At 46.5% G+C, this 19,957-nt stretch overlaps 2 protein-coding genes across 3 annotated transcripts; one reads left to right on the top strand and one right to left on the bottom strand.

Moving 5' to 3' along the window:
- Positions 1-8,671: 8,671 nt before the first annotated feature.
- Positions 8,672-11,479, top strand: TNFAIP8L2 (TNF alpha induced protein 8 like 2). 2 transcript variants are annotated; one of them, XM_047725540.1, is made up of 2 exons: positions 8,672-8,754; positions 10,402-11,479. In XM_047725540.1, exon 2 carries the CDS (start codon positions 10,416-10,418, stop codon positions 10,968-10,970), a length of 555 nt encoding a protein of 184 aa, XP_047581496.1. In that variant the 5' UTR covers positions 8,672-8,754; positions 10,402-10,415; the 3' UTR covers positions 10,971-11,479. The 2 variants fall into 2 exon arrangements, with proteins under 2 accessions (XP_047581496.1, XP_047581494.1); XM_047725538.1 differs by having other exon boundaries at positions 8,683-8,754; positions 10,411-11,479.
- On the bottom strand, positions 11,479-19,925 carry LYSMD1 (LysM domain containing 1). The gene is made up of 3 exons (XM_047725537.1): positions 19,055-19,925; positions 13,152-13,516; positions 11,479-12,744 (listed from the first exon to the last, which is right to left on the bottom strand). The coding sequence occupies exons 1-3, from the start codon at positions 19,232-19,234 to the stop codon at positions 12,606-12,608; spliced, it is 684 nt and encodes a 227-aa protein (XP_047581493.1). The 5' UTR covers positions 19,235-19,925; the 3' UTR covers positions 11,479-12,605.
- Positions 19,926-19,957: the final 32 nt, after the last annotated feature.

Below are 19,957 nucleotides of genomic sequence, written 5' to 3'. Positions count from 1 at the left end.
CCCTCTCCCTCTGCCCTCCTCCTGCTTGTCCTTGCTCTTTCTCTCTCAAATAAATAAAATCTTTAAAAATAAAATGAAATCTCGAAGGTAAGAAAAAATAAACAAAATGGCCATTGGGGTGCTCGGCTGGCTCAGTAGGTAGAACGTGTGACTCTTGTGGTTGTGGGTTTAAGCCTCATACTGAATGTAGAGATTACTTAAAAATAAAATCTTTTGGGGCACCTGGCTCAGTCGGTTAAGTGTCTGCCTTTGGCTCGGGTCATGATCCCAGGGTCCTGGGATCAAGCCCTGCATTGAACTCCCTGCTTCTCCCTCTCCTCCCTGCTCATGCTCTCTCGCTATCTCTCTTTTGTGTGTGCAAATAAATAAGTAAAATCTTTTTAAAAAGAAAACTTTGTTTTTAATTAATTAATTATTTTTATTATTTAAGTAGGCTGCACACCCAGTGTGGGGTTTGAACTCATGATCCTGAGATCAAGAGTCCCATGCTCTACTAACCTAGCCCGCCAGGCAGTCCAAAAATAAAATCTCGGGGTGGGGGTGGGGGTGGGGGAAGAAAATGACCATCTATTTGAGTTAAAATAAAACTTACATGCACTAAATGATTAAAATGCAATACTAAGTCTCAAGAAAGGAAGAAAGAAAGAAAGGTTGAGTATGATTTCTAAATGAAGAAAAAACTATAAATCTTTTTCATGATGACTGCAAGGAAAGATGTTGGATACATTTTATCATGGAGGATGGGAGAATTTTGGTGGGAGTTGGCTTGGTGCAAAAGAAAGGAGAAAATGTTCCAAAGAGTAACATAGCTTAAACAAAAGTTTGTACTTGGTAAGCATTGAGCCTGAAGCATGGATAACAAAAGGCTGGGTATGAGTAATATAAGAAAGACACTAGTTACAAGCAGAGGAAAGGGAAAAGGGAGACAAATTATGGAAGGCCTGGAACACTAAGGTGAGTAGGTTAAAATAATCTGACAGGAATAGGATGTTATTTTAAGTTCTCGAATAATGTTATTATTTGTCAAAATGCTTTATTTTAGCAAGAAGACAAGGAAACCTACTAGCAAGAAAATAGGGTGTTTGAGGATATGGGGACAGAGGCAGTCAGGTAAGGACAGCGGCACTGGGTATGGAAAGAAAGGGATGAACTCCTTCAAAGGACAAATCCAAATGACTCTGTTCTACTCCTCAATGTCTTGTGGAGAAAAATCCCACAGTCCCACAGATTGGAGACTTTAATAAATTCAGGGTCTCTAAGCTTAGAAAATCACCCTCTCCCAATCCTTAAAAGTAGTTATTTCAAACTTCCACCTCATTCCTCAAATTTCTTCCTTACTACCTCCTCCCTTATCTCAGCAGAACCTACATGCATCTTCAGAGAAAACATTAGTAATGTGAGAATTCCACCAACCACTTGGGCCCTCTCCAGATGCACTTAGCTGCATCCTCGCATCTCTGTCATCCCAGTAAATGAGGCACCCATGTTGCCTGTCCAAGGTTCACCTTCCCACGTTACCATCAGCTCTGTGCACACAGGGCCTAGCTAGGCTGTGTTGCTTGTCTCTCTGCATTTTGCACTAAGTACAGTGCCTGACACATAGCAGGTATTCACAATTAACACATTGGTCGCCTAAATCTGTCCCATCTCCTACTCTGGGGCCTTATTCCACATGTCTTCAAATCCTTTCTCCTTCATTTAAAAAAAAAAGATTTTTGGGGCACCTGGGTGGCTCAGTCGTTAAGCGTCTGCTTTCAGCTCAGGTCATTATCCCAGGGTCCTGGGATCGAGTGCTGCATTGGGTTCCCTGCTCTGTGGGAAGCCTGCTTCTCCCTCTCCCACTCCCCCAGCTTGTGTTCCCTCTCTCGCTGTGTCTCTCTGTGTGTCAAATAAATAAATAAATAAATCTTAAAAAATAATAATAAAAGATTTTTATTTATTTATTCGAGAGAGAGAGAGCAGGTGCAGGGGGAAGAGCGGAGAGAGAGGGACAAGCAGACCTCAGCCTGAGCCCAACTCATGGCTCAAGCTCAGGACCCTGAGAGCCCAACCTGAGCTGAAGCAAAAGTCAGGTGCTTAAATGAGCCACCCAGGTGCCCCTTTCTCCTTCATTTTTTTTTTTTCAGATTTTCTTTATTTATTTGAGAGAGAGAGAGAGAGAGATCACAAGTAGGCAGAGAGGCAGGCAGAGGGGGAGGGGGAAGCTGGTTCCCTGCCAAGCAGAGATTCCCCATGCGGGGCTTGATCCCAGGACCCCAAGACTATGACCTGAGCTGAAGGCAGAGGCTTAACCCACTGAGCCACCCAGGCACCCCTCTCCTTCATTTTTAACCTTCCTTTTCCTACTGACATTTTCCCCTCAGTATCTACACATGCTCAAGGATTTTGTGTACTCAAAAAAGAATTCTCAACTTTCCCTTGATCCTTGTCTGTAATTAACTATCACTCGGTTTCTTTCTTCCCTTCACAGCTGAACTACATAGCCACCTATACTCTTTGTACCCATTTCCCTATTCTCATTCACTTCTCAATCATCTTATTTTTTTATCCCTATTAATCCACTGAGATTGTTCCCCTCAAGGCCATTAACGACCTCCCTGTCACATTCAGTGAACAGCTCTTCTGTCTTTATCCTTTTGCCTTCTTTATGGCGTTTGACCCCAGTAACCCCTCCTTCCTTGAAATGCTCTCCTCTTTTGGCTCCTGGGTAGTTCCTCTTGACAGAAACTAAGAAGTTAATAAGTATATATTTTTAATTAAAAAAAATTTTTTTTAAAGATTTTATTTATTTATTTCACAGACAGAGATCACAGGTAGGCAGAGAGGCAGGCAGAGAGAAAGGGGGAAGCAGGCTCCCCGCCAAGCAGAGAGCCTGATGCGGGGCTTGATCTCAGGACCCTGGGATCATGACCCGAGCTGAAGGCAGAGGCTTTAACCCACTGAGCCACCCAGGCACCCCTAATTAAAAAATTTTTTAAAAATATTTATTTACTCACTGTAGACTAGAGTCAGAGCACAAGTGGGAGGGGCAGAGGGAGGAGAGAGAATCTCAAGCTGACTCTGCGTTGTGCCCAGAGCCCAAGGTGGGTCTCAATCTCACAACCCTGAGATCATGACCTGAGTGGAAACCAAGAATCAGACACTTAACCGACTGCGCCACCCAGGTGCCCTAATATGTATTTTTTAAATGAATGAATGACTTTACTTCTGTTAGTATGACCTCTCTTTCTCAGCCTTCTCTGAACTCTCCTTAAATGTTGGTGTTCCCTAGGGTCATGTCCTTAGCCATCTCTTCTTGCTCTACACATTCTCACTGGTCAAGATAACCCACACCAAATTTTACAATAGTGACTTATGCAGGGTGCCTGGGTGGCTCAGTCAGTTAAATGTCAGACTCTTGGTTTCAGCTCAGGTCATGATGTCAGGGTGGTGAGATCAGCCACAAGATGTGCTCTATGCTCAGCATGGAGTCTGCTCAAGATTCTCTCCTTCCCTCTCCCTTTGCCTTTCTCCCTATTCATGCTCTCTCAAATAAATAAATAAATAAAACCTTAAAAAAAATGACTTATGTATTCCTCATAAAATCTACCTATTCAACCTGGGTCTTTCTCCTAAGCTCTAAACTCACTTTTACAACTGCTTATTGGATAGTTGCATTTGGATTTTCCATAGGTTTTTACCACTCAGTGTAAAGACAAGAAGCTTGTCTTTTACCTTTGTATTTCTAGCACTTAGTCATGACGCCTGGCATTTGGTGCATGGAGGAAGAAATAAAAGCATCAAAGATGTGAACTATTTCCAGCTATGTCAGGTTGAAGTCTTGCCTGACTACTTCAAATGACACTGAACTCTCTCTTCCTAAAATGATTTGAGAGTACTGATCTTAACCATGATGCAATTTCAGCTAAACAGAAGCCTAGGAATGTTCCCTTCTGCATATTGCCCCAGATAACTGAAGTTTATCCAATTAAGTTTATCTAATTAAACATTTTCATTTAAGGGGCACCTGGGTGGCTCAGTGGGTTAAAGTCTCTGCCTTCAGCTCAGGTCATGATTCCAGGGTCCTGGGTTGAACCCTGCATCAAGCCCTGCATCGGGCTCTCTGCCTTCTTGTGATCTTTGTCAAACAAATAAATAAAATCTTAAAATTTTTTTTTCATTTTAAGTGTTTCAAATAGGGATTATTCAAAAAGGTATTATTAATTTCCTGTGGATTATATATAGTGGTAAGACCATGACTGGGTCATTAATACCTAGACTGAGCTGTAGAGTATGACTTTGGATAAATCACTTCTCTCTAAGGCTGCATCTGCCATCTGTGAGTGGTCACTTTCCCTGCTTGCCTACCTCACAGGCTCAAGTAAAGTAATACAGGTGAAATGTTTCATAAATCCAAAAATGTTTCACACATTTAAGGTGCCATCACTTAACCAGTTGTTTCCTTACTCAGAGGAAACACTGTGAACTTAATTGTACAGGAAAACAGCGAGGATACCAAAGTCTAGAATATACATGGTTAATACTATGTGCTCCTGTTCTATATGGCCACAAAAGCTAGTTTTCATTTGTCTCCTTTTTTGTTTTCCTAGTCCCCTCTTTTGATCCATGTGAATTTTCTCTCTTTAAAAAAAAAAAAAAAGATTTACTTATTTATTTGAGAGAGAGAGAGAGAGAATGAGCAGGGGGAAGGTGAGAGGGAGAAACAGATTCTCCACAGACAGGGAGCCAGACGTGGGGCTCCATTATAGGACCTTGAGATCATGACCTGAGCCAAAGGCAGATGCTTAACGGATTTAGCCACCCAGGCACCCTGATCTGTGTGAATTTTCATTGTTATCAGTGCTCTTGTTTCAAAAGCTCCTCTTTCCTCTTTAAAAAAAAAATTATTGGGGCGCCTGGGTGGCTCAGTGGGTTAAGCCACTGCCTTCGGCTCAGGTCATGATCTCAGGGTCCTGGGATCGAGTCCCGCATCGGGCTCTCTGCTCAGCAGGGAGCCTGCTTCCCTCTCTCTCTCTCTCTCTCTCTCTCTCTCTCTGCCTGCCTCTCTGTCTACTTGTGATCTCTCTCTGTCAAATAAATAAAAAAAAAAAATCTTTAAAAAAATTATTTATTTATTTGAGAGAAAGACAGTGAGAGAGGGGAGAAGGTCAGAGGGAGAAGCAGACTCCCTGTGGAGCATGACCTGAGCCGAAGGCAGTTGCTTAACCAACTGAGCCACCCAGGCACCCTCCTCTTTCCTCTTTCAATCTGCTGCTAATTATATGCTGTGGGTTCAGAGGTTACTCAAAATGGGTATAGATTAAAGGAAAAAAAGAGAAAGACTTCCCCGTGAATGAATTAAATGCACAATATAACCTGCGACTGTTATGTGGCTATTATTTCCCCCTTATCTCCTGGTTCTGGGATGCGTTTTGAATTTATTCTTTCAGCCAATATTGCTTGAGCACAGTGTATGCCAGGCACTCTGTGGCCTCTAAGGCATCAGCTCTGCCCTCCTGGAGTTTATAGGCTAGTGGGGATGTAGTTAATCAAGTCACAAATTATAGCGAAGGGAGTCATTCTAAGAGGGAGGTAGACAGTTCTAAAGGACTATGTATCAGAGGGGTCTAATACGATTTAGGGACTCGTGATGGCTCCACAGATTTGACTACCCAGCTGAGATCTGAATGCTGAGTAGAAAGAGAAGAGGTGTGTGTGGGAACTGTTCCAGGCAGAGAAACAAGAAGTGGCAAAATCTAGAACACAGGACAAGGTGGAAGGAGAGGGACAGCAACCACACAGGGTGAGTACTGGAGGAACCGAGAGAATTGCAACACATCTCCCGTACAACGAGCAGACAGAGCTGAGAGCAAGGGGCAGACTCAAGGAGAAGCAGGACGTCAGTGCATAAGGAATTGGGAGCAGCATTCTGGATTCAGCAAGTATCACTGTATTTGCATCTTCCTGTATTCACACTTCCCTTATTTTTCAATTGGATCGCACATTTCTTTTAAAAAGGACTCTTGCCATCCCTGTTGTTTTGGCAGTGTCACCTACGACTGTCCCTGTCCCGGAGAACATAGGACCAGTGACTTCATCAGAAGAGGATGCCACATTCATTATGAAGTTGAACTCCCTCCTCATAATCTCATGAGGTAATGAGCAGGAAAGGCCCAGGTTGGGGAATCACACAAGGCCTTCTGTTGGCCACTTAACTAGCTCTAGAATTTGGGGGCAGGTTATTCAACCTCTCAAAGCCTCAGGCTTTTCCCATCAGCAAACAGGATACGGCGACATTTAATTCATAAGAGTACCAGAGAGTTATAACATGAGGCAGAGTGCACTCAACAAATGCAAGCTCCGGTCTTCTCACTTTCCTCTCCGGAACTCCAGTCCACTCTTTCCCTCTGCCCCCACACCTTGCTCCTCAGCCATTCCCTCTCCTTTGCACTTTGGAAGCCTTCCTCTCCACTTGCTCCTTCCGCTCAGCCTACAAATGTCCTCAAACCCCAAGATATAAGTAGTCCCTCTAGGGCACCTGGGTGGCTCAGTTGGTTGAGCGACTGCCTTCGACTCAGGTCATGATCCTGGAGTCCTGGGATGGAGTCCTGCATCCGGCTCCCAGCTTCACGGGGAGTCTGTTTCTTCCTCTGACCTTCTCCCCTCTCATGCTCTCTCTCACTGTCTCTCTCTCAAATAAATAAATAAAATCTTAAAAAAAGAAAAAATGTCCCTCTCTCAGTCCAGCTCCCCACCCCCTTAAGTTACCTGGAAAGTAGCCTGCTCTTCATCCCCTTACCATCATACTCCTCAAAGGAGTTGTCAGGAAAAAAAAAAAAAAAAAAGAGTTGTCAGCATTACCCAGTTTAGGTTGTATCAGGGGCACTTGGGTCTAGACCCTGCGGTGAGAGATGGGAATAAGGAAGGGGCCAAGACTCAACCACTATCTCCAAGAGGCAGAACCCATGATTGTGGCGTCCAAGCTGTGAGGATGGCTTCTACTTCTGAACTTCAGTCTACTCTTCAACTTTTGCCAGTCGGCCAATGGTTCCAATTCTTCCCCTTCTGCTGCAGCTTCTTGTAAAATTACCAAAGCCCGAGATCCGGCCTCATCCTGTGCTGAAGCAAGCTAAACCCTGATCCAGCAGGCTCTCCCACAGCTAAAAACTTAATGAAGCCTCACACCCATTCCCACTGAGCTCCTGATATCTCTCCCCTGATGAACCGAAATGCCGAATGTCTCCCTACTGCCCACAGATGTGGGAATGCTTGAGCAATTTGTTAAAGCTTACCACGATCTGCTTTTCCTTCACTTCTTTCTCAAACAGCCCGGGTTGCAGACATACTGAATAAATCAGCACTTCCTGAGTATGCCCCACATTACCTTTTTTTTTTTTAAGATTTCATTTATTTATTTGACAGGCAGAGATCACAAGTAGGCAGAGAGGCAGGCAGAGGAGGTGGGGGGAAGCAGGCTCTCAGCTGAGCAGAGATCCCAGGACCCGGGGATCATGACCTGAGCCGAAGGCAGAGGCTTTAACCCACTGAGCCACCCAGGCACGCCCCCCCCCCCCCCCCCCCCCCCGCCACATTACCTTTATTTGTTGAATGGCTTATGCTAATTCCCATCTTCAGAAGAAGCACTTCTTCCCCATCTCTGCCTAGTAGATAGTTGAACCCACCCTTCTCATTCTGCCTCTTCGGCCCTCGTATCAGATATAATCTAAACTTCTCTTTATTCTAATTCTTCTTCTAATTTCTATTAAGTTAATGACATCATTTACTTGCACTGTAGTTACATACGCTTAAGTTTATCTCCCTGACAAGGCTGTCTGATTCTTTTTTTTTTTTTTAAGATTTTATCTATTTATTTGAGAGAGAGAGAGAGAGAGAGGGCGAGAGAAATGAAGCACGGCAGGGAGGGGCCTCCCTCATGGCCGAGGGAGGGGAGCAGCAGACTCCCCGCTGAGCAGGGAGCCCATCCCGAGACCCTGGGATCACGACTTGAGCTGAATGCAGTCTCTTAACCAAGTGAGTCACCCCGGGGCCCCAAGGATGATTCTTGATGGTAAATATTTTGGCCTCATTCAGAAACTATAACTTACCTTCGTTTCTGCATCCCTGTAGCAGCTACAAAGCAGAGGAAGCAGGTTTGTTGCCTCTAGTGCTTCAGTGCTTTGCTGACACCTGCTGGTCACATCTGGTTTGGCTGCTGTGGCCCCAGCACCTTGCTCTCTAGAGTTGGGGGCAGGAACAGTCCCTGCCTTCCGTTACCCAGACAGGTACTGGAAGCCTGTGCTCAGGTACTATTGCCCCAAGCACCGCCCTTCCCTGGAAACTCCAGGAACATACTCACGTCTGCTGGCCTCTGGCCCAAACTTTTCCCACTGACCCCACCGTAGCGGTTCGTACTTCACATCCTTCCCAAAACCACAGAAATGTAAGATGATCCCAAGGAACTGGGTATCAAGGAAATAAAGAGGCAGACAAACAATTTGAGCGCAGAGGATGTGCAATCCCTCTTCCTAACCTCACAAAACCACGGCGATTTCCTGCAGACTGCTATTCCTTTTGACCTTTGTTGCATTTCTAGGAGGTTGTTGGGCCACAGGCGGTCTTAGGGACAGTGTGATGAACCGGAGGTTGAGCACAGGGTAGGAAGGCGGGGCTTGAGGGGTGGGGCCAAGCCAAAGGGCCTCTCACTTAGGAGCTTCTCCATTCTGTCAGCTCTCCCGGAACGTCCAAGGCAAGACTGGCACCCAGCGCACGAGGCAGGTGAGGGGCTGTCAGTGACAGAAGGGTACAGGCTTTAGGCGTGATGGTGGCAGAAGAGTCCCAGGTCTGTCAGCTTGAGCCTTCCATGTTGTGAGACTCCCTTGCCAGAATTCTTGGGTCCCCAGGAGAGGCCCAGCTCAGCCTGCCCGGGGGCAGCCTCAGAAAGGAAGACATGGTTTGGGATGGTAGAGAAGCAGGGTGGAGGCACAGGGGTGATATGGGTGTGTGACAGAGTACTGAGAGATGTGAGAGTACATGTGAGATGTGTAGGAGACATGGAGGTAGACATAAGGGCCGGGGAAGAGCTTGGCTAGAGGATCGCAGGGCAGGACCCAGGCAAGAGAAAAAAGGGAGGCTGAAGCTGGAGGGACAGGACAGTGGACCAGATGTGAGAAAACCATGGGTGCAATGAAGAGCTGGGTAACAGGAAGGCCAAGGAGGAAGGAAGGCTCACATGGAGCAATCTCCTCTTCCGGCTGTGGAGCCCAGTCCAGAAAACCCCAGGCAGGCCCAGGAGCAAAAAGCAAGGCTCCAGGTTAGCACTGGCCTGATACAGCGGGGGAAGACCCTTCCCGCCACAGTGCCCATCTCCCCTGTGTCTTCAGACTCCCATTTTGGTTTGGGGGAGAGGGCGAGGCTGCTCCTCGCTGTGGTAACAGCCACATCCTGCAGAGCAGGGGAGGGGGAAGTAAGAAGCAAAACAAGCAGATCCGCGGGCAAGGACCATGGGGAGAGCACCCTGGATATGCGGTGGTGATGTGCCACCAGGAGGGTCCTTGGTTAGGTCCCCGCAGAAGACTGTGGGCCTCCAGTATCACCTGCCCCCCCGAGAGGTGTCTCATGCTTCTTTGGTCCGTAGCAACCCATTGAAAGCATTCCCGGGAAGGAGGTTTCTGTGGTTGGAAGCCCATTTTAATCATTTCCTAGTGACTTTGGCAGAGTTGCTTGATTTCTCTTAGCGTCAGTATTCTCATTGCAGGATGGGGACACCTACCTTACAAAGGGTTGGGAAGACTGGGACAGTTCCCATAAAGCAACTTGGCACATAGGTTCTCCATAAATGTGAGTGAGCATTTTTATCCGCACTCCTGGGACCCTCATCTCACTCACTTTCTTAAAGGCAATATAGCACACGAGCTGCCACTGACTTTTCCAGAGTCAGGAAGAGGGTTGCATCTGACCTTGGGTCAGTTATTTAAGGCAAGCCTCAGTTTACCTGGCTGTAAAACAAGGAGAGTAACAGCCACACCTTATAGATGTCTGGCCCCTGGTTAGTGGCGGCCATGGTTGCTCTGAGAACTAGCTGCCAGGTAAGCCTTATCTTCTACCCTGTAGGCCAGCAGCAGCCAACTAACTTCCGCTTTGGGCTGCACTTGTGGGGGCTAGCACCCTGTATGCCCTCAGGTCCCCCGCCAAAGCTGTCACTGCCCTGCTGGGAGGGGTGGAGCTCAAGATCTCCTCCAGGTCCACAGGAAAAGAAATGGGAACAAGGCATAGAAGACTGAGGAGGCTCAGGGGGGAAAAAGATGGCAGAGAAAGATGACAATGAGATAGAAACCAAGACAGGGAAAAGCCGTTGCTGTCTTTCTAAGGAAGCCTGTGGCCTTCCCTCCAGTGACTGACCACAGACCCCCCACCCCCTTCTTGCTCCCCCAGGAACTATGGAGTCCTTCAGCTCAAAGAGTCTGGCACTGCAGGCGGAGAAGAAGCTCCTGAGTAAGATGGCCGGTCGCTCTGTGGCGCATCTGTTCATGGACGAGACGAGCAGTGAGGTGCTCGATGAGCTCTACCGCATTTCCAAAGAGTACACGCACAGCCGGCCACAGGCACAGCGGGTGCTCAAGGACCTCATCAAGGTGGCGGTCAAGGTGGCCGTGTTGCACCGCAGTGGCTGCTTCGGCCCCGGTGAGCTGGACCTGGCCGCCAGCTTCCGCCAAAAGCTGCGCCAGGGTGCCATGACGGCACTCAGCTTCAGTGAGGTGGACTTCACCTTCGAGGCGGCAGTACTGGCCGGCCTGCTGACTGAGTGCCGGGATCTGCTGCTGGAGCTAGTGGCATGCCACCTCACGCCCAAGTCCCATGGCCGCATCCGCCATGTGTTCGACCACTTCTCCGACGCCGGCCTCCTCACGGCCCTCTATGGGCCAGACTTCACTCAGCACCGGACCAAGATCTGCGATGGGCTCAGGAAGCTGCTGGATGAGGGCAAGCTCTGAGGGCCCAAGCCCCAGGGCCGTCCACCCGAGCCGTGTGGCCGGACTGAGAAAGTGACACCAAAAGGGCTCTCTTGCCCTGCTTGGTGCACTGATGCTTTTCAAGCCTCAGGCTTCAGTCTTTCCCCAGAGTGCTTTTGCCTCTGAGACAACCCCACCCCCAAACTGCTGGTGGAGAAGCAGCAAAGCTGAGTGTTGACGCCTCTCCCACTCCAGCCCCGGGACAGGAAGCAAAGCTGCCTGAAAAAAGACGAAGTGAAACTTGGATCTCTATCTCCCCCCAACCAAGGGACATTTGAAACAGGGAAGCCCCCCTCCCTGGTGAACCAGGGGAAGAGGGCATAGCTCATCTAACCCTTCAGGGGACACTAAAGACAGAAGGGGGAATGGGATCCCAGACCTCCAGCTCCAGGCAGAGCCTGGACAGATACCGGAGGCTTTGTTCCAGAGCGCAAGAAGAAGGGGTTAGGGCAGTGGAGAGTCTCACAGGGGAAATAAAACTACTAAAACATACACAGGGCTCAATGTTTAATCTCTCCAGCTTCTTATACCTTACGACCATCACAGAGGCAAGAGATAGAGAAACACCACTCATCTCTCCTCTCACCATTTCCATTATGAGAGACTGAGGCATATTTCCAAGTATCATTGGGGTCTCCTTGCCTACTTCTGCTTAAGAAACTAAAAAACAACAACAAAAACAACAAAAAACCCCAAAAACCAACTGTACTGCAGATCAGTGCTACAAATTGCAAATAAATATGCAGTGAGGAGCAAGGCATAGATCAACAGGCTCTGGTGGGGAGGGAGTGTAACAAAGAAACTCCCACAACAAAGAGTCTCCCCCAACTGTCCTCTTCAAATTCCAAGGTTAATTCTTCTTTCATCCCTTAGCCTCGCATAGGCTGAACAGAGGAGCAGGTTAGAAGGGCGAACTGGTGGCATGGAGAGTTCCGGTCCCTACACTGCTGTTTTTCTTCAGAGCAAGAGTTATGAAAAAATTATGAACTGGTTAGTCAAAACTGAGCCCAAATTCTTTACTTTGAGATTGGGGGATAGGTCCAGTACTATCTGCCATTCTCTGCAGAAGGGCTAGATCACGGACTGCCCCATCCTCAGTAACATGCTTGCCTAAGAAGGTGGGGAAGGTGGGGAACGAGTAGTCACTGGCTCACTGTTCCCGGATTCCCCTCACTCCAGAGCTATAGAAATCCTCTTTCTTCATTACAAGAGGGAAACAGTAAGATACAGCAAATAAATACTACAAGATAGCACCAAATAAATTAGGTAATACAGTCTGAAACAGGGAGGGGGCAGGGGTTGGGGGAGTCCTTGTCTCCCTGCTCTAAGGCCAAGGAATGGTAAAGGGGATGGGAAAGGCAGCAGGGATATAAAAAGAGCCTTTTTTGAATCTAAAATACAGTTCTAGATTCAGCCCAAGAACTGAAGAGGGTTCTGTTCCCCATCCCCAATAAAGCTGGCCCAGGCCAAGGAACTCTAGATCGACTGGAGGCTGGGAAGGAGGCAGGAGGGAGGGAGGCAGGCTGGGAAGCCTTGTTCTTCAGCTTCACCTCGGGCTCCTCTCCCCCCTCAAATTGCTCCTTCAACATCTTGTTTTCTCAATCAGTTCTGGGGACATCAGAGTTTGAAGATTTCATCCTCTTGGTCCCGAAGTGTCCGGGTCCGAGAGGTCCGGGTCAGAGGCACTGGCCCTAGGACTGCTCGCTGCTGCATCCGAGGGGAGCTCAAGTGAAGGCCTGAATCCTCCCCAGGTACCCTGCAGGTGAGGAAAGGAGGCATGACAGGTCAGGGGAAGAACCTGAGAAAGGGCTCATGGGAAGCTGTCCTCCCCCCTAACGTACATGAGCTGCTAGCTCCGAGATGGAGTCTCATCACCCTCTCGATAAATTCTCACCCTAATGCTCCTTCATGATCATCAGAGCTACAACGACACTCACCTATTTTACCCCAATGAGAATGAAGAACCCTTTCCTGCTGCTGTACCCATCCCAGGAGCCACTGGCTCTGCTGTTGGGACCCTTCCCCCCACGGTGGGGGACAGGGTGAAAGGCTTTACCTTGTTTCTGCTGACACTGAGCTTGCTTATTTGTGTGACGGGTCAGGTTAGGCTGTAAGGATGAAGAAGTCTGCGGAGGGGCTTAAAAGGAACCATTCAAGACTCACCCACTTTCCCCCTTTCTCAGCTTCTGGGCAGCAGCCTTCTTTGACAGGCTGATCTGTGAATCAAGCTTCTTAAGGAAATCAGAGGCGGAGAGGTCATGGATGGGAGTTGGGGGTTCCCGGCCAGGTGTGGGAAGGACCTCCCCGTTAGCACGTGCTGAGCCTGTCTCTTGTTTCTTCCTGTCAGCTCTGTGTGGCGGAACTTCATCCTTACTTGACTGGGCCTCTTCCTCTCCATCCTTCTCTTCCTCAGAATCCAAACCATTGAACAGGTCTCTGGACTCTGTCAGGATGGGGATGTAGAGGGTTTTCTTCAGGAAGATGGAGTCATTAGTATAAAGGCGGTTTGCACGCTTAATCTGTTCCATCTTTAAAAAAAAGTCACCACAATTAATGACAGTAAGAATGATCAATCTTCTACCTGTTCAGTATCTCATCCCTTTTAAAGTGACTGTACAGAGTCTTATGTGACCCTATCACAACCAAGCTAAAATACAAAGGGCTGATATTAGTATCATTCCTATTTTATTTATTTTTTTATCATTCCTATTTTATTGATCAGCGGTTACCATACTTTTCGGTGTTAGGGTCCCTTTACATTATTAAAAACTATTGAGGAAAAAAGCTTTCATTTATGGAGGCTATAGCTATCAACATTTAAGGTATTATAAATTAAAACTGAACAAACTGAAAAATGTGTATTTATATAAAATAATCCATTAGAGGCGCCTGGGTGGCTCTGCTGGTTAAGCGGTTGCCTTTGGCTCAGGGCATGATCCCAGGGTCCTGAGATCGAGCTGTGTTGGGCTCCCTGCTCAGCGGGGAGCCTGTTTCTCCCTCTGCTACTCCCCCTACTGTGCTCTCCTGCTTTCTCTCTGTCAAATAAATAAATAAAAATCTTAAAATAAAATAACCCATTATGGGGCACCTGGGTAGCTCAGTCGGTTAAGTATATGACTCTTGATTTCAGCTCAGGTCATTATCTCAGGGTCGTGGGACTGAGCCCCAGGTCAGGCTCCTTGCTCAGCAGAGGGTCTGCTGGAGCTTCTCTCTCTCCCTTGGCAACCCCCACCCCACGCTTGCTCTTGCTCTCTCTAAAATAAATAAATCTTAAAAAAAAAAAATAACCATTACATGTTAACATAAAATATTTTAATGAAAAAGGACTATTTTCCAAAACAACAACAAATGGAGCAAAAAGAGAGGCACTGTTTTACATTTTTGCACGTCACTTAAATGTCTGACTTAACAGAAGACCACAGAAGATTCTCCTATCTGCCTCTACATTTAATGGGCTATAATATTAAATGTCATGTAGCTTCTGGAAAATGTAGTTCACTCATGAGAATGAGAATGAAAAAGACAAAGCCTTATTAGCATTACTATGAAAAAATAGTTTTGACCTTGTGGATCCCTGGAGAGTCTCTGGGACTCCTAGGGATCCCTAGACCGCACTTTAAGAACTTCTGTTAAAGATGAAGGAACTGAGGCTCAGAGAGGTTAAGTTACTTGCATAAGACTATCCAGCAAGCTAATGACAAAGCTAGAACTGGAATTCTGGGCCTTTTTACTCCTTCTGGGCAAGCTTTTTCATACTGATATTAATAATTTCACTGACCAAATATTTATTACCTATTTTATTCATCACCAGACACAGTGATTGGCATTACCTTCCACTTGCCATCCAAGGTAGAAATATCAATGCCATCCTTAAGTTGCTCTTTTCTTTCACCACCTGTGCCCAAATGGTCAATAAAAATGCTGCAAAAATCTCTCCCCTGTCCAGTCTGACCTTCATTTGACCACCATCACCTTAGAACAGATTCTTAATATTTCTCATCCGGGTATTGTAACTGTTTTGTTTTGTTTTTTTAACTGGTCCTCCTCTCTCCATTTCTATGTATCTCCACCTTGCTAACATCTATCTTTCTAAAAAAATTAATCTGATCAACCTACTACCCTGCTTATCAACCCCCTATGACTTTCCATTGGCTCAGAGATAAAATTCAAATTAGCATTTCAAGGGTTCTCAATCTATCCCCCTAAGTTTGGCCTCATCTCTCTTCTTCTCCCATCTATACATTTTACCATCTTGAACTTTTCATTTTTTTTTCTGAATATTTTAGGATTTTTCACACCTTCGTGTCTTTATCTACCTAAAATACTTCTCCACCATCCCCTTCTCTGCTGAGAAAACTTCTTCTCATCAACTATCACTCCCTTTGTGTTACCTTCTCCAGGGCTCCCAAGGTATACTGTAAATATTGCCATATAATACCTACCCTATTATATTGTCATTCACCTCTTTGCATATTTGTCTTGCCCAAACTCTGTGAGTCCTTTGAGGGCAGGGATGCTGTTTCTGTATCCTAAGGCACTCCTCAGCATCACACAAACCTGGCACACAGCAGAGGTTCATTAATGCTTTATGAGTAAATAAACTAGATAAGAAAATATAGAAACCACCAATGCAGTATGTTAGTAAAAATCTTATGCTATATATAAAGTGTTTCAAATAAAACTGGATTAATTTGAACAATAAAAAAAGTTAAAATTGGCTTGCAGTTTTTAACCTTTATTTTGCAAAGCACTTTGATGCTATAAATTTTATTTTGCCTAGATTAATATCCTAAGTCCCTACCTCCAAGATGCCATGACTTCTGTGAATTTTCTGGTGCCTTTATTATTTCCTAGAAGTGCCATATAAGACTACATCATTCCCCCTTTAAAAAGGATGTAACCAGGGGCGCCTGGGTGGCTCAGTGGGTTAAAGCCTCTGCCTTTGGCTCAGGTCATGATCCCAGGGTCCTGGGATCAAGCCCCGCATTGGGCTCTCTGCTCAGCGGGGAGCCTGCTTCCTCCTCTCTCTCTGCCTGCCTCCCTGCCTGCTTGTGATCTCTGTCTGTCAAATAAATAAATAAAATCTTTAAAAAAAAAGGATGTAACCAAAGCCAAACCCCAGAGGAGTCCTAGGCTGCTGAGCCATCGGCTGAGCTAGAAAGGCCATTAGAATCTAGTTAGTTTAACAGAGCAGTTCAAAGTGAGGATTTTAGAATGAGGTATCCTGGTCTGAATCCTAGCTTTACAAAGTAGACCTGTAGTCTGTAGCAAGTTATCTCCCTAAGCCTCACTTTCCTTATCTTTAAATATTTGGGGACTAGTTATATCCACTTCATAAAATCTTACAGAGATAATAGGAGATGATATACAGAACTTGGCACATTCTAAATGTTCCTTAATGACAGGTGATAACTCAAGTAATTACCATTATTCAATACCTCTTCCTCATTTTACAAATGGCAAGGAAACTGAGGTCCCAGACAGGTACAGTGACTTATGCAGCCACTCAGCTAGTAAGCAGCAGAATGAGGCCAAAACCTGGCACCCTTCACTAGACTACAGGGCTTTTATGTACTCAGAAAGGTACAGGGCTGTAAGAAAACCTCCATAAATAATTGCTAATTTACCAGTGGCACGGTTTCCTTCTTTGCATAGCTTCTGAGCCTCTGCTGGGATGGAGGGGCCACTTAGTACTTTCTTATCCACTTCTTTTGTTTAGGCCATGGCCTCTACTTGAAATGTTCACTTTCCTATCCTCCCTGTCTCCACCTGTGGAAATCTTAGCCATGCTTCCATTCATTCAAAACACATCTATGAGCTTCTATGTGATGGGGACTATGCCAGACTCCAGAGATAAAAAATTGAAAGAAAATAGTTCTGGGCACCTGAGTGGCTCAGTGAGTTAAAGCCTCTGCCTTCGGCTCGGGTAATGATCCCAGGGTCCTGGCATCAAGGCCCGCATCGGGCTCTCTGCTCAGTAGGGAGCCTGCTTCCTCCCTCTCTCTCTCTGCCTGCCTCTTTGCCTACTTGTGATCTCTTTTTGTCAAATAAATAAATAAAATAAAATAAATAAAATAAAATTCCTTTAAAAAAAAAAAAAGTTCTGTCCCTTAAGGAAAGTACAGGTCATTGGAAAGACAAACATGTAAAAGGTATGACCTTTTATAGGTTTGTAGAGGAGCTACAGGAAGGAACTTCTAAATCTTTCAAGGCCCCTTAAAATTTCTGTAAAATCTACACTTATGTCCTTCCTAATCCCTTTCCAAATACAAATTAATCTTCTTTTCTGATTTCCAACCCTTTGTTAATACCTCTATAAACTCATCACATTCTGTCACCTGCAATCATTATCTGTGTCTCTTTATTTCTCACTAGGCTGCAAATTACATGAGGCCAATGGCTACACATTTTATTTATGTTTCTATCTCTTGGGAAGTCTAAAACAGTACTTAAACATAGGGCGCCTGGGTGGCTCAGTTGGTTAAGCGACTGCCTTCAGCTCAGGTCATGATCCTGGAGTCCCAGGATTGAGTCCCACATCAGGATCCCTGCTCAGCAGGGTATCTGCTTCTCCCCCTGACCCTCTCTCCTCTCATGCCCTCCCTCTCTCTCATTCTGTCAAATAAATAAATAAAATCTTTATTTAAAACAAACAAACAAAACATACCAAGCATAGAAATATTGGCTAGGGTGCCTGGGTGCCTGGGTAGCTCAGCTGCAGTTGAGTGCCTGGCTCTTGAACTCTGCTCAGGTCATGATCTCAGAGTTGTGAGATAGAGCCTGGCATCTGGCTCCAAGCTTAGGAGGGAGTCTGCTTGACACTCTTTCTCTCCCTCTCTCCCTGCCCCTCCCCACCCCGTGCTTTCTCTCTCTAAAATAATAAATAAATAAATCTTTTTTAAAATGTTGGCTAAAAAAAATTGTAATAAAAAAAAGGAGGGGCGCCTGGGTGGCTCAGTGGGTTAAAGCCTCTGCCTTCGGCTCAGGTCATGATCCCAGGGTCCTGGGATCAAGCCCCGCAACGGGCTCTCTGCTCAGCAGGGAGCCTGCTTCCTCCTCTCTCTCTGCCTGCCTCTGTGCCTGCTTGTGATCTGTCTGTCAAATAAATAAAATCTTTAAAAAAAAAAAAAGGAAATGGTGGCTAAATTTGACATGATATGAAAAAAACTCATCAATTTCAATGCAATGTATTTTTACACCTATTAAACATACCACATGCATGGCCTGAAATGCCTGGTGTAGAGAGTGCCTGTTTTACACCATGGAGGCCACCCTACTGGAAAGAAGGCACAGAGCTGAGGAGTAAAAAAGAACCAGAAGAGATCGAGTTTACAAACTTAGAAGTAGGGGCGTCTGGATGGCCCAGTCGATTAAGTGATGGACTCTTGATTTCTGCTCAGGTCCTGGCCTTACAGTCCTGGGGAGGGCTCCATGCTTGCCTGTGAGTGGGCTTGGAATTCTCTCTCCCTCTCCCTCTGCAATTCACCTCCCCTCCCCCAATATAAATACATAAATCTTAAAACAACAACAACTTAAAACTAGAGTGGTTAGAGTTCTGGTCTCATAAAAATTTAGAATTAGAAACCAGCTCTCCATTGTTTGCTGTAAATGTTCAATCACTTGCAATTAAAAAGTTTTTATGTGGTTAATAGTATGAGCTTTGGAGTCAGACCTGTTTTAATTCCCGCTCTAACACTCATTAGTTATTTGACCTTGGTTAAATTGGTTAGCCAATCTAGGTCTCAGTTTCTTCGCCCATAAACAGCAGACAATAATTGTATGCTTGGTAGGGATGTGAAAACCAAATAGGCCAATGTATGTAAAGTCTCTAGGATAGAGACTGACAGAATAAATAGAAGCAGCTCCTCTCCACTGGTATAGTGGCACAAGATTTGTCCCAACCAGACAGGGCAACACTGAGATGGGAAAAGAAAAAGATAAAGGTGAATCAGCCCACAACACAATTAGGAAAATTTCTGGGGAAGTTGCCTAGAAGGGTCACTACGTTCTAATGAAGAATAAATTTCTTCTAAATAGTGTCTGCATTCCGATTGTGGAAGACTCACCGTTACCCCGTATTTGAGTGCTAGTCCAGCCAGGGTGTCTCCGGGGGCCAACTGATGCTCCAGGCGTCTTTCCCTCACCGGGGAGCAGGCAGATTGCACCAGGCTTCCGTAAGAACGAGCCCTGCTCCCTTGCAGCAGTCCTGACCCCCCGAGGGGGGCCTGTCTAGAGGGAGAAGCCATCTCCTCACCCTGCCGACAGCTGGGGTTGCAACTAAGGGAGGCCTGGCTAAGTGCCCGATAGTGACGGGACTGAGGTCTAGGAATGGATAACCAGGGGATTCCTCTCCCCTCCTGCCTCCTCTCCTAATTCTCCGCCTCCCCTGGCACTACGCGCCTCCTGAGCTCTCGTTTGTCCTCGTTCCAAGCCCCCTTCCAACAAATCTGCGCCCTGAATATTCAGTCCCTACCTGAGACTACCCTTAGCACCCTACTGACTTTGGACCCTCCCACCACAATTCGCTACGTTGACCTCTGACTTTTGAACGGTAAACCTTCTTCCACACTCTGGCTCAGTTTCCCCCCTGCCCCAGGTCTGGCAGCCCCGGCCTCGGGGGTTACCCCCCACACCCAGGCTCCGTCCCGTCCCGGGGCTGGCCCGCTCGTGTCAGGAATAAATCCGGCCCACCCCAGGTGGGCTGTCGGCGGCAGAGGAAGCGCGTGAGGGCCGCGAAATAGTTTGTAGTACACTTTCCACTCAGAGATCCTCTAAGGCCCGCTCCGCATCAAATCCGTCACAGCATCAAAATCGGTCTCCACGTTCAGGTTCTTGTCTCTCCGGACGCCTCGAATCAGCCAAGATGCAAGGATCGGGAGGCAGCCGAGCGGCAAGCTCTTTGAAAAAAGACTTCATATCCCAAAAGGCCCCGCGCGTGCGGGGTCGCCGGATCGCGCAGGAAGTGCGGT

The sequence above is a fragment of the Lutra lutra genome, chromosome 4 (assembly GCF_902655055.1).
Source record: "Lutra lutra chromosome 4, mLutLut1.2, whole genome shotgun sequence".
Classification (NCBI taxonomy): domain Eukaryota; kingdom Metazoa; phylum Chordata; class Mammalia; order Carnivora; family Mustelidae; genus Lutra; species Lutra lutra.
This window is presented reverse-complemented; position numbering and strand designations above follow the sequence as displayed.

Excerpts from the sequence above, each read along its gene's own strand:
- TNFAIP8L2 (XM_047725540.1), top strand. The coding sequence starts at position 10,416 with ATGGAGTCCTTCAGCTCAAAGAGTCTGGCACTGCAGGCGGAGAAGAAG.
- LYSMD1 (XM_047725537.1), bottom strand. The coding sequence starts at position 19,234 with ATGGCTTCTCCCTCTAGACAGGCCCCCCTCGGGGGGTCAGGACTGCTG. Across the intron at positions 13,517-19,054 it reads CACTCAAATACGGGGTAACG|ATGGAACAGATTAAGCGTGC; the intron begins GTGAGTCTTCCA and ends TTTTTTTTAAAG. Across the intron at positions 12,745-13,151 it reads CTGAGAAAGGGGGAAAGTGG|GGTACCTGGGGAGGATTCAG; the intron begins GTGAGTCTTGAA and ends CCTCACCTGCAG.